This window comes from Carettochelys insculpta, chromosome 1 (genome assembly GCF_033958435.1).
Source record: "Carettochelys insculpta isolate YL-2023 chromosome 1, ASM3395843v1, whole genome shotgun sequence".
In the NCBI taxonomy this organism is placed as follows: Eukaryota; Metazoa; Chordata; order Testudines; family Carettochelyidae; genus Carettochelys; species Carettochelys insculpta.
In genome coordinates this window covers 173,471,636-173,485,251 of record NC_134137.1, presented here as the reverse complement: position 1 = coordinate 173,485,251, position 13,616 = coordinate 173,471,636, and the positions used below count along the sequence as shown (strand labels likewise).

The following is a 13,616-nucleotide window of genomic DNA, read 5'->3' as shown; positions in this document are numbered from 1 at the left end:
TTACAATGCCTGCAGTCACTGTTTTTCTTCTCTGGGGCTCTGGACCAATAAGGACAATGCCAACAGGCAACAACATACACTGATATTCACTGAGGTTTGAGCACAAAAATAGAGAAAGTTATATATTGAATCTACTTTATACAGCTGTACTTTGCAATGTCAGATCAATCTAAAACGTGTTAACTGAACCCTTTACACATTAAAAGACCTATACAAAACACATTTAAAGTCTACTAACAAAATAACTTCAAAACAGTAGTTATTTACCAATTAGAACAAACACATACGGTCATATTAATGTGGCAAAATCCTATTATGGACAGTAGTTTTGAAGCAGAATATCTACCTGCAATATCTAGCTTTTGGTTTACCTGCAGCACTGTCATCAGTCAATGTGGTTACAATATTTTTCACTAGAAGTTTTAGTTCATGAGCTCTTGGAGGTTTCGGAGGACTGGTGCCCTCTGGAAGAGTTCCTATGTTTTGTACATTCTGTGGGGAAAAAACAAAACAAACCCCAAGACATAAGGGATCATCTATATAAGATAGCGAACACCTTGCAATTTTTACCTTGTAATTTTAACATGAAATGCCTTAAGCAAGGATTAGCATGGGAAAAGTCATCTGACATTAAAAATTACAGTGCAAAATTAGCAACAGTGTAGTCACATAGAAATTTTAAGGTTAAATTCTCCTTTGCCAGAGGCCATATATTTCAAAGGGTTCTCCTATGGTTTCTGATCAGATACCACAGTGTCAGACTTGCAGATCATTCACTGGATCACGAGTGTCCTCCAACGAGACATATTAACATAAACAGAAAGCAGATTGAAAAAAATATATAAATACACACGACTTACCTGTACCTCTTTACTTATATCTGTCGGTTTTGTACTCAAGATTACAGATGGTGAAACTAAACTGATTAGATTCTGGAAAACCTCTCTGAATGGCTCAGAAATTGCACATGTCTCAGCCATCTGGCCCTAACAGGAGAGAAAAAACAAAAAAACAAAAAAAACATACTTCTAATTAATCAGAACAATAAACATTGATGCAGGAATTCACTGGATAGTTGACTATGCAGTCTATCCCTACATCATAAGGCAAATGTTGTAAGAAAGAGACTAATGCCAATAGTCAGACATATTAAGATATAATAAAAAGGCAACTGTTCTTAGTTATTAAAAATTAAAAGAACACATTTGAAGGAGATCAAAATATATGCATTACAATCACATGCAGTTCTGAAATAGAGATGGAAATGGTAGAATCATTACTAACCTCTAACTCTTTTACCACGTGGGTAAAACCAGTATAGCAAAGCAGTACAGACAGACAGCAAGCCAGATTATCAGTATAGCACCACTGACTTCTATGGAACTATGACAACTTCCTCTAGCTGAAATCTGGCAATTCCCGTTCAAAATACAATGGTCATCATGGTACTTAACCCGAAACCTCAACACTGCCTACAATAGTTCTGTACGGCTCTTCATGCAGCTTCAGTCAGCAAACAACCTCACTCCCATCACTGCTCTTTATCAAAAAAATTCTTTCCAGATACTAACGTCCCATTGTAGCATTCATTTATCCTCTGACCTTGATATTTCAGGCACAAAAATGCATTGCAGAATTCTGCTTATACATGGTAGCTTTGAGGCTACTTTTAAAGCGCAGCAATTCTGTAACTGTTTGCTGATAGAGGAGGTTTACTTTTAGCTACAATCAGTGGCAGCATGCTATTCTAAGCTTCGTTTCCCCCCCCCCACTATTTGTAATTGTGGGGATGCTTAAATTAACAGAGGCAGCAATTTGGAAATCAATGAGCATTGGAAATGGTCCAAGGGGACTTCAGAACAGGCTCAGTTTGTAATGTACAGAGCTGTAAAGCAGGACATACATGGGAACACTGTATGCACCTACAGACAGAGAATACCTGAAAATATATAGATGAGTCTTCTGTCTCAAAAACTGACATCTCGTTTAGAAAGATTAGTGTTACAGGCTTTTACCTTTTAAAGGAACAGAGCCAACTTACAGCATCCGATACGAAATAGTCTACCACCTGATACTTCCAGTAAGATGGAAGAACAACGAGAAATCCTGCAGCATCTTATAGACTAAGAAGAATAACGAGAAATCCTGTGGCATCTTATAGACTAACAGCTGTAGTGGAGATTCCAGAGATAGCTCTGAGCATACAGGCTTATGGAAAGAAGGGAATACCAATCAAGAGGAAGACTTCTGGAACCCTGCAACTCAGGCATCTGACGAAGCAGGTCTTTGCCCACAAACGCTCATGCTCCAAAAAATCTGTTAGTCTATAAGGTGCCACAGGACTTCCTATTATTTTTGAGGATATGGACTAACACAGCTACCTCTCCGATAAGATGGAAGAGCATCCTGAGGCGTGCTGTATTCAGGTAGGAATGCACTGCCATTCGGTGGGCTATTGGAGGATTCAGTACGCCAACAAGTTAGTGACCAAAGAACAGATATTAACTAGGCCCTATTGCACAAGACAAGTTATTTTGCTGTACTCCTGGCAGAAATATCCAGTGTTTTTTCCTGGAAAAAAGGGTGCTGGAACTCAAGTCTGATGATTCCCGATAGGGGTTAGGGTGATCTATCCAGGGCTATTCATTGCTAAGAGTTTGATTAGAGACAGCCAGGAAACAAGAACTCCCTACCAAAACCCACTTAGAGTGGGCTGCTCCTTCTGCTAATATTTTATCACTGCCCTAGCACATTGAATATCACAGCCCTTCAGGGGGTCTATGCAAACCTTCACTAATGAATGCGACTGGGGCTAATCTATACTTACCTGAATATTGATGCAGAAAGAACGATTTTGCAGAATTCAATTTTCAACCTCTCAGGGCTCAGCTGTCAACTCCTGTACACGCTATCGCATGGGGTAAGGGATGTCCACGTGAGACTTCCGAGCCCCGGACTACAGCAGGGAAGAAAGTCGATTCTAATCTGTCGATCCTAGCTACGCTAATGGCATAGGTAGACTTGTGCATCTGAAATCAGCTTTCTTCCCTCGTGTAGATTCACCCTAGGAGGATTCCCAGGCTTGGTCCATTGCCTTCCCCTTTCAGGGTGTGGGCCTGTGCATTGGCTAGGGATGCTAATGAAGACGTTGAGGTAACTTCAAAGATAGGCCTAAGGGAATCAAACCTTTTGTCAGTTACACCACCTCCTAGATCCCTAGCTAGATCTTCTTATCCCCACACCCCCAACCTGTGCAGCAGCTTGTGTGCCCTTATCCAACACCTCTGAGTTTGGCCCACCAGAAGCACATAAAGGATAGTTCCATGCTGAGAGGCACCTTGCTCCTTCCACACAGGGCTCCAAGGGAGCCAAGCGCCCCTTTCCCCCTCAACTGCAAGTGTAGGCCACCCCTCCCCCAGCGAGCAGGGTATAACCCCAGCCTTTCCCCACTCTCAGTGGAGGAGCACAGGAGACAGGGGCATGTGGCAGAGCCTTCCCTGAAGCATGGTGAGGTGGCCCCCAGGGCCTCAGAATGTGGGTGATGCCACCCCCAGCAGACTGAGTGAGATGCTGGAGGTGCCCCGCAATGCACGAGCCATGGCTGGAGACACCCTGCGGTGTGCGAGCTGTGGCTGAAAGCACCCTGCAGTTGGAGGCAGTCTGTGGCGTGAGAGCCACGGCTGGAGGTGGCACCTGAGCAGCTGCTGGAGGTACACCGTGGCTGGAGCGCCCTGTAGCATGTGAGCCACAGCTGGACGCATCCCATGGTGCTAAAAGAACTGGAAAAAAGGTGGCAGAACAACGTTCTGGTGCATTCCACCAGAAAAAAAACTAAGTTCCCACAAAGCTGTGCATGTTCCCATTAAGCCCCAGGCAGGGGCTCAGGACTGCAGCAGGAGGAGATAACTCTCCGCAAGCCCTGAGGCCAGCGGGGGGGCAGGAGGAGAAGAGGAGAGGGCACCTCTCCCTGACAGCCCAGGCAGGAAGCAGTTACAGTCAGGGGAGCTCTGTGCTCTGGCTGGCAGGAAGAGATGCCTCCTGACAGGTCCCCACTGTCTGGGGAACCTCAGTGATAGCCACCAGGGAAGGGGCCGGTGCAGCATGTTGAGCTCCTAGCTGGGGTGACCCAGGGCTCCAGAGAATTTCATGGCCCATCCCACTGACCCAGGAGCTGGACCTCCTACCGCTGGCTGCTTCCAAGGTGCTGCACAGTGCCACAGGACAGGCAGGCACGAGGCAGCGACCGTTAATGCTGCTGCCCAAGAGTCACCTGGGTATGTCTGAGCCCCATCCCCCTACCCCAACTGAAACCACCTCCTGTACACCAAACCCCTGGCCCTCTCCTATTGCTCACACGCCAAGCCCAGACCCCTCCTGCGCTCCAACCCCCAGCCCTGAACCTCTCCCCAAATCTGGAGCCCCCTCTTACATCCCAAACCTCTCATCCCCAGGCCCACCCAGAGCCCTCACCCCTCTTGCACCCCAGCACCCTGCCTCGTCCTGCAGCCCCCTCCTGTATTCCAAAACCCTAGCCCCGTCCCTCAGCCTGCAGCCCCCTCCTGCACGCCAAACCCCTAGTGCCAAGAGCTCTAGAACCCCAACCACCTTCCCCAGCCAAACCTTCACCACAGGCCTAACAACATTTAAACTCAGATTCTCTTCCTGACCACTAAGATGGTGAGAAGCAGCATTAGGTGCGCTTGAACAATCCCATATGCAATGTACACAAATCTTGTTTCACAACCTCCCCTGCATCTTGCCACACTCTCAAGATGTGTCCAGATTCCTTCCTTAAGTGCCATGCCAACTGGCGTAGCCAATCCTGGCCCTCCACCTCTGTCTATTCTGAGTGCTTTCTAGCATTTTTACAGTGCTTCCGCACCATAACCAGGAAGTAATACTATCCCATAATTTCTCTCATTGCCTACCCCTACCCCATTTACCATCTAATTTCCCTGTCGTTACTAGGTGTTCAAGCCCGAATTTCTTCATTACATGGCCTATAAATTTTGCTTGTCTTGCCCTTGTTCTCACTAACAACGATCTCCTACACTGTGCTTCAATCAAAACGGACTCATTTGTCCTCTTAGCTGTCCATGGAATACGCAACATCCTCCCCAAAAACCACACTTCTGTGGCTTCAATGGACTTCTCAGCTTGCTTGCTGATTGTCCACGCTTCAGACCCATATAATAATATTGGCTCAATATAACATCGCAAAACTCTTTGCCTAACTTCTAATGATAACTTGTTAGTGAGGATATTCCTCATTCTCTGAAATGCAGACTTTGCTTGTGCAATTCTGCATTTAACTTCCGTTGTACACCTACCATCTGATGCGATATAACACCCCAACTATTTAAATTTAGTCACCTGATATATAACTATCCCATTCACACTTATGTCGCACCTTGGCATAACTTTGGTTATAGTTATTACCACTGATTCCGTTTTTGCAAGGTTTAACTTAAGTCCTCTCAGCTCACTTTCCCTATTAACTATGTTGACGAATTCTTGAAGATCCCTTTCATTTTCTGCAATTAAAACATATGGATACCGTTCACATAAAGCACTGCTCACCCTTCACACATATTTCGATCATGTGATGCTGCTGCTACTGTCAACTACACCTCCAGTGTCCACTTTGGCAACACACACACACACACACACACACACACACACACACACACACAGTTTAACAAACAAACAAACAACCAACCCCCTTTTTTGGGGTGTCTTTCTCCCACTCATAACCTACATTCAATGAAAATTCAGTTTCATGAAAAGTGTTGAAAATTTGAAAAAGTCCCAACCAGCACTAATTTTGGCATGAACTAAGTTAGGTCAGTTGTTATAATTCACCTGGTACTCACTGACATTTCTGATGCTTTCATGCTTATGTGTGAAGCAGTTCATTTAAAATACAAAACCTCCACCCACCCATATTTAGTTTCAGACATAAAGTCTTGGAAAGACAGATAACTAATGTTTAAGTCATTTGGACTGGTAGCGAAATTAGATTTACATAAAAGTTTTTTCAAAGAGTATAGGCTTCAAATGGAATATAATGTTTGAAAAAAATTATCACTATCTGATCCCCATCTTCAAGCGCAAAAGTTTATATTCAACCCTCTTTCTAAAATCCAACATAGGAAACATTAAAACCACATCTGAATAAGTTACTTTGAAAGGGTCTAACATCTTTTTTTCTTTTTTCCAAATATGCTAGAATTGATGTTCCTAACTGTATCATACTCCTTTTTTGTGACTGAGCAGTGGGGCTCCTATTCAAGGCCATATCATCTGCAATATTATGAACCAACCAAGTACAGGGTGTCAAGTGTGATTCAGATTCACCCAGCTTATGTATTTCATCCACTTTAACTGGTGTATGTGAAGCACTGTGAAGATAAGTTGCGTAAATGGTGATCATTATTATTTTGCATATGAAGCATATACATTAGACCCCTGACTAATACAATTTCGACCTACGTGTTTCTTGCAATAATGCGAGTCGAAATCATGAGCATGGGAGAGCTGGAAACCAGGCAGCAGCCTGGCTTCCAGCTCCCCTCCCTTTGCAGGCTCCAGGAAACTGACCAGCGCAGCAGTAGTGCTGGTCAGTTTCCTGGCTGGCAGGAGCCAGGGAGCTGGGAACCAGGTGGTAGCCTGCTTCCCAGCTCCCCACCACTCAAAACTGACCTGCACAGCAGTGCAGGTCAGTTTCATGGCTCCCGCAAGTGTAGTGGAGCTGGGAGCCAGGCTGTTGCCTGGTTCCCAGCTCCCCACCACTCACAGGAGTAGGGGAGCCAGGTACATCCAGGACTGGGGGGCCGAAGGCGGCAGGGGCCCTCCCCCATCCAGTCCAAACTTGCACAACGTTTGACTTATGCATGGTTACCCAGGAATGCAACCTATGTGTAAGTTGGGGGTCTACTGTATTTAATAAAAAGGAATGGGGAAAAACATCATTTAAGTAAAGCTAAAACAATTTTCAAATTTCAATACTTTGGGGATTTTCAACTTTAGAACTACAATATTAATGGAAACTGAATACGCATCTTAAGGGGAGAATGAAGCCTTCAGTTTTTTTAGATTTTACCAGCTCAGTTTAAGAGCATGTGTAACACTCAATGGATTATAATTACACTTGTAAATTCACAGTTGATCACTTTCCAAAACACAAGAGTTTTTAGTAACACCGAGTTTGAAGGCAATGGGTAAGATCCGGAAAAGCAAAGTCATTAGGTTAGGAACGAAACTGAACGTCTTGAAAACATGTATATTCAGCAGCATGTTGTATGGATGTGAGACATGGGTGATAACGAAAGATTCCAAGAGAAGAATATTCGCATTCGAGAGGAGTTGTTATGGAAAGATCCTGACAACTGGATGGATGCAGAGGGTCACCAATACGGAATTATATAGGAAGATACAGCTGAAAGAGAACCTACTGCAGAAGGTTATATAACGTAAGTTACAGCTATTTGGGCATATTGGCAGAATGAATGACAAATGAAAAACCCTGACCCCGGTATTTGGCATAATGGATGGTTTAATAGGAGAGGCAGACCCCACAGTGAATGGACAGATGATATAGTAGATTGGTGCAGAGCTAGTCTACAGAAACTCAGCCACTCCACACTGGACAGAGAAAGACGGAACGAAATAGTGAGGGAGGCATCAGACACCAATGGGTGCTGAGCCCATGGCTGCTGCTACTGTTGATGATGATGATGATGATGAGAGTTTTTAATCCAACAGGCCGCACTGATGCTGCAGCTACACTGCATTCTGCTTTCAGAAGCAGACTGTAAATGAGATCGGACATGCAGAGGAGGCGTGGATTTACATATCTCACACCTCATTGCATGAGACTATGCAAATCTTGCTTCTGGAAGGCAGCGTAGCCGCAGCCTGACTATTTCAGAGACATTATGACCTGTCATTTAGTACTTACTGACTATTTAATACATGGCTTTTAGATGCCATTTCAAGTTATTAAGGTGATTCAGTCTGCCATGCATGCACAATAAATCTTTTTTTAGAAGATGTCTTCTGAAGAGTCTTCTATTATATATATCAGTTTTTAATGTTTAATAAATATAGCTGTTCACCCATGATAATAAAACTATAAATATTTTCCTCTCTACGTCATAATTCAGCCTATAAAACAACTTCTCAAAAGAAGTGTTGATATGCACAAAAGCCAACTTTTCAAGAAGTTAAAAATAACACCACATCCCTTACTGTGCAAGACACCAAAAAGCGTGTGAACAGTAACACCAACCAGCCATTTCCCACACTGTGAAGGTACAATTTCACAAATCAGATAAGTGCAAAGTACAATGAGGAGAGCAAGGTCCCAAATAAAGAGAAAATTAATTTGTAACTTTCAAGATAACAGGCAAATCAAAAATATCAAGTGATCAGCATGATGTCACTCATAACTCGCTTTGCGGATGCATGCATGGAATTTGGCCTCACAATCAATTTAAAGACAACCCAGGTGATGGGCCAAAACATGGGTAACGAGCCATCTATCAGCATGCTAGACTACGAACTGGAAGTCGTCCATGAGTTTGTGTACCTAGGCTTGATGAGCCTGGACAACTTGTCACTTGATAGAGAGATCAACAAGCGCATTGGAAAAGCCGCCACAACGTTCTCCAGGATGACAAAGAGAGTATGGGCTAACAATAAGCTCACTGTACACACCAAGGTGCAGGTCTACACAGCCTGTGTTTTGAGCACACTGCTGTACGCCAGTGAAACATGGACTTTGCGCTCAAAACAAGAGCAGCGGCTCAACACATTCCACATGCGCTGCCTTAGGCGCATATTCCATATCTCATGGCAGGACAAGGTCCCCAATAGCGCAGTGCTTGAGAGGGCAGGCACCGCCTCCATGTTCACCCTTCTCAAACAGAGGCATATGTGCTGGCTGGGCCATGTCTCACGCATGACAAAGGGCCGAATACCGAAGGACCTCCTCTTCGGCGAACTGGCGTCTGGAAAGAGACCGAAAGGGCGACCTAAATTGTGCTACAAGGACACGTGCAAGCGTGACCTCGGCACTCTCTCTATCACTGTGAACACCTGGCATTCGCTCGCCTCAGACAGGCATGCCTGGAAACAGGGAGTGAAGGAAGCTCTTGCTATGTATGAAACTACCTTGGTGAAGGAAGCGGAAGACAGGAGAGCCCTCAGGAAGATCCGTGCCCGTGATACCAGAGCGACATCTGCCTACTGCTGCTCACAGTGAGGAAAGGACTGCCACTCCCGCATTGGATTGTACAGCCACAGAAGATGCTGCTCGAATCAGTCCAACTGGGGCGCAAACCCATGATCCCTCGGGATCGAAGGATGCCTACTACTAGCATGATGGAAAGCCTTCACCTACGTATGCCACCTTTGTTCTCCACCAAATCGAGGCATCCATCAAGCTGATTCTGAAACAGGATTGTTGTGTTGTGTGTAGGAGAGCAGGATAGTTCACTGGTTAGAGCCTTGGCCTTGTAAACCCAGGGTTGTGAGCTCAGTCCTTGAGGGGGCCTTTCAAGAGTCTGGGGCAGGTTTTAAAAAAAAAAAAAAAAAAAAAAACCTGTCAGGGATGGTGATAGGTCCTGCTGTGAATGCAGGGGACTGGACTCAGTGACCTCTCGGGTCCTGTCCAGTGTTCTCATACTACTGCAACTGAGCCAAACAGTGACTTGTAATTGTTTTGATTGGAACACTGCTACTACAGATTTCCAGAATTGCTTTGAGAAATTTTATTTAAGAATCAATATTTCGATTTGGATGAAACAATGATCCATCAAAAATTTCTCTGTCAAAACTGGTCAGCTCTATATCAAGCCAGGTTTAAAATTTTAGTACCATGTGGGATACTACTGTACGTAACAGGGGACAAAACATTTGCCCGTTAGTTTTGTTTTGAAGATTGGCAATGACAAAGAAATGGAATTTAAAAAAAAAACAAAACATCTCCCCCTTTCCCACCCGCCCCTCCCAAAAAAAAAAAACCTTACTGACTGACCTCCTGCAGTGCTGTTGGCTGAATTTTAATGTTAGTTTCAGGAACATTTAGAAAGGACCACACAACTTCAATGTTTTCTCCTCTCTCTTTCATATAGAGTTCCAGCTGTTAAAATAACAGAAAATAGATTTTGTCATCTACAGACTTATAAATATCTTATAAGAGAAGCACCAGGCCAAGCTTTTCACTGCTATAAAAAAGCAAAGTTTCACTGAAGTCAGAGTGACAAAGTAATTAATAAATCTCAAAAGATAGCAGCCTAAGAAGAACATATGAGAATCTATTTTAGCTTCTAGAGTGTACTCTTTTTATAAATCTGTGCCTACATCTATACTCAAAAAAAACCCAAAACATATTTTCAAGGTCCCTAATTATAAATGTAGCATTATTTATCTACACATTCTTCTCATCTAAGTGTTTAGTTTTAATTCTATAAGAATTAGAACAAATGTATCCTAGTTTTATACAAAAATCTTTGCCAACTCCACACTAGTATATTCAAGCATTTTGAAACTATGTAGTTCAAAAGTTAAGAGTATTTCAGCTTGATCACAGCATACCTAAAAAATGTGTCCAATTAGTCTTTCTGGACCTGAAAGTAATACTTAGCAAGGGAATTCTTTAAAAAACAAAAACAAAAATAAAACCAACAAAAACAATTTACCTGCAAGTGAAGTGGAGATAGTTTCACAGTGTACGACTGATAGCCTGTGGTAGTAGGTGAAGTGTGTGATACATGAACAATAAACTGAATGGAGTCTCCCACTACGTTACAAGAAACCACCTGGTGGGATATAAATAAATAAATAAGATTTTCATTCCATTAATTTGTTACTTTGCCCAGTTAGAAAAATTATCAAGTTCAGAAATGCAGAGCCACTCACTTCTGGAACACAAAGCTTAAACTGCGACAGTAGTACTATCAGCACCAGAGTCATCCCTAGGAGCGTTGGTGCCCTCCACAGCCGCTCCATGGGGGGTGGGGGGGAGTGGGGCTGTGCTTTGGGCTACGGGGGCAGACGCAAGACAGGGAGGCAGCTGGGGTCACGTCTGCCTCTGCAGGCACCAGCAGTAGCAGGAAGCAAAGCAACGTGGCCTCAGCCCACTTGGCTCCATCAGCTCAACTCCATTGCTCAGGAGAGCAGGCTTGGGGGAAGGGGTGGGATGATCCCCCCACTCTCCGGCAATGAGAAGTGGAGGGACATGGCTGGGGGAGCCGAGTGGGCTGAGGCCAGGTCTCTCCACTTCCCACTGTCATGAGTGTATTACGGGACAGGCCCAATCCCTGTTGCCAATGCCAGCCCCCTAGCTAATCCCGTGGGTCGCACTGCTTGTGAGAAGGGCTGAAATGTGATCAGGGAGGAGGTTTGGGGCAAGGGCTGGAGTGTGGGGAGGGTGGGGGCAGAAAAAGGTTATGTTCCAGGTCCTGAAGCCCACCAGAGAAGGCTCTGCTAGGTGCAGCCTGCAAGGGGGCCAGCTGGGAAATGGAGCTGCCCATTGGAGTTAGCAATGCCCCACACACAGCGTGCAGCTGTGAAAGGCACCACAGAATTTGGGGCAATTTGCTGACCCAAAGTGTGTGGTGCCCTACATGAAAGCACACTTTGTGTATTGGTAGAGACAGTCCTGACCACCACCTTTCCAAAAATACGGAGGTTTTGTCACATTCATTAAAATGCCCCAAATTAGTTCCTTGATTACAAATATTTCCGCCTCCCATGGACAAACACTTTCAAAAAATGTAAACTTTTAGTCAAAGATCAAGCTTTTTTTTTTTAATAATCAAAACATGATGAAACGCCAACTTTTTTTGTAATTTGATGTAAAGGAGTCATCTTGTTAAAAATTCCACAAAAACAAGAAATGCCGTTTTGGCCTATTGCTATGAGAAAGATGATTTTTGTTGCATCATCCTAGTTTCCCCACTTGTGAACATAACAAAAAGGCATCATATGATTTGGCATAATTAACTTAATTAACATACTTAGCTTCCTTTACAAAACAGCTCTTTGACTGAGCCAGAAAGGTGTTAAAATTAAGTACTGAAGTGCAGTGGTAGAGTTTCAGCTGAATATTCAAAAAAACAATGCTTGTACAATGCCTGCCTCCGATACATTTTGCTTAACCCAAGGTAGCCAGTACATTTGCTTTTATAACAGTATTTTATTTATTTATATCCTCAATGTATATCTACAAACACAGAATCTCATTCACCCCTTTGCCCCAAAAACCAATTTGATTCAGGAATGGACTTTTCAAGGAAGAGGAGGGAGGCATTTGACAGTAGCTTAAAAACAAACCTTGCCTAAACCAAATACTTACATGCCAAGTTCCGGACAATGGTGCGTGGGAGGAAAAAACTACCACAGCACAAAACCTTGGCTGCCAAGTAATAAGCCTTCTGGAAATAGGTGATGGTAATGCAAATGCTGACCAAGTCACTGCAAACACTTCTAAAAACAAATCAATTCATTCTGTACATTTAGATCCTATCCAACCCACGGGTAATGAAGGCTAGTGATCAGGCCACATGAATGGCCCTCCTTAAACTTAGTAGGCTGCAAGATCGAAACTGGGCACATGCACTAACCATGACTCCAAGAATAAGATAAAATACATTGTACTGGGTCTCCTCCTTTATGATGCCTGTTCAACACATAGGGATTTATTACTGGGGCAAATTAAATTGCTGGCAAAGTAACAAAGCACAAGAAGGAGCAGACAGCTTTCACAATTTTGCCTGCATCAGCATGCACCTCACACTTGCCCTTACTTTAAAAGGTGTGTCACTTCTCATTTTGCCAGGGGCTGCTCAACCCTTGCTTTTGCTGTAAGCTCCACCCCGCCCCCCCCATCAACCTCCCAACCAGCTTCTTCCATGCCTTCACCCCCAAGTTCAGTCTGACACCACTCTTCCCCCTCCCTCCCAGAGCTTGAATGCTGCAAATCAGCTGATTCCTATTCTTTTCTGGTTGCAGTTAAGTAAAGTCAACAAAACAGAAATAAGAGACAGTTAGAAATACTTTATTCTCCATAAATGTTCCTTTCCTTTCCCATCCTAAGCAGACTTTAACAGTCATGGGAGAGGGAAATAATGGGAAAGCAACATTTGACCATGTGACCTTGACAAATAAACACATCAAACTTAGAATAAACTTTATTTTGTGATCAGCTGCTAGTAGGCTGGAAGCACAATCAGCTCAAATAAGCATGCACTGGGTTTACAACAGTCCATAAGCAACATTATTAACAAGAGCTTAGTATTTTAAAAAGGAGTAATGATTGTAATGTATAAAAAGAAAACGTACCTTCTCTTGGGCTGATTTCACAACACTTACAACTTGTCTCACTGCTAGCTCCAGTGGCTGAGGAGTTGTGTCTTCTTCAAATGTGAGCAACAATGAATCCTGAGAAACAAGTCACAGATTTTAATTAAATAAATTATTTTCATTAAAAATAAGACACGTCATCCTCACAGTTTTTGAGCCCACTAGATAATAGAAGAGTGTGAGTTTTCATATGTAAAATTGCAGGTTTTAGCCACTATGATTTGCTACCTGATGCAAGGAATTATGTT

At 43.6% G+C, this 13,616-nt stretch overlaps 1 protein-coding gene across 7 annotated transcripts in view; it reads right to left on the bottom strand.

The window, feature by feature from the left end:
• Nucleotides 1-13,616, bottom strand: part of C2CD2 (C2 calcium dependent domain containing 2) — a 60,590-nt gene that overhangs the window by 40,831 nt on the left and 6,143 nt on the right. For all 7 annotated transcript variants that reach the window (XR_012645805.1, XR_012645804.1, XR_012645800.1 and 4 more), the window contains exons 2-6: nt 13,348-13,446; nt 10,704-10,823; nt 10,040-10,144; nt 861-986; nt 372-492 (exon numbers count right to left, since the gene is read on the bottom strand). Coding sequence is in view for 3 of the 7 variants with exons in the window: in XM_074995732.1 (XP_074851833.1) it covers nt 372-492; nt 861-986; nt 10,040-10,144; nt 10,704-10,823; nt 13,348-13,446 (571 nt within the window). In the remaining 4 variants the exon portion in view is untranslated. The remainder of the gene's footprint in view (nt 1-371; nt 493-860; nt 987-10,039; nt 10,145-10,703; nt 10,824-13,347; nt 13,447-13,616) is intronic.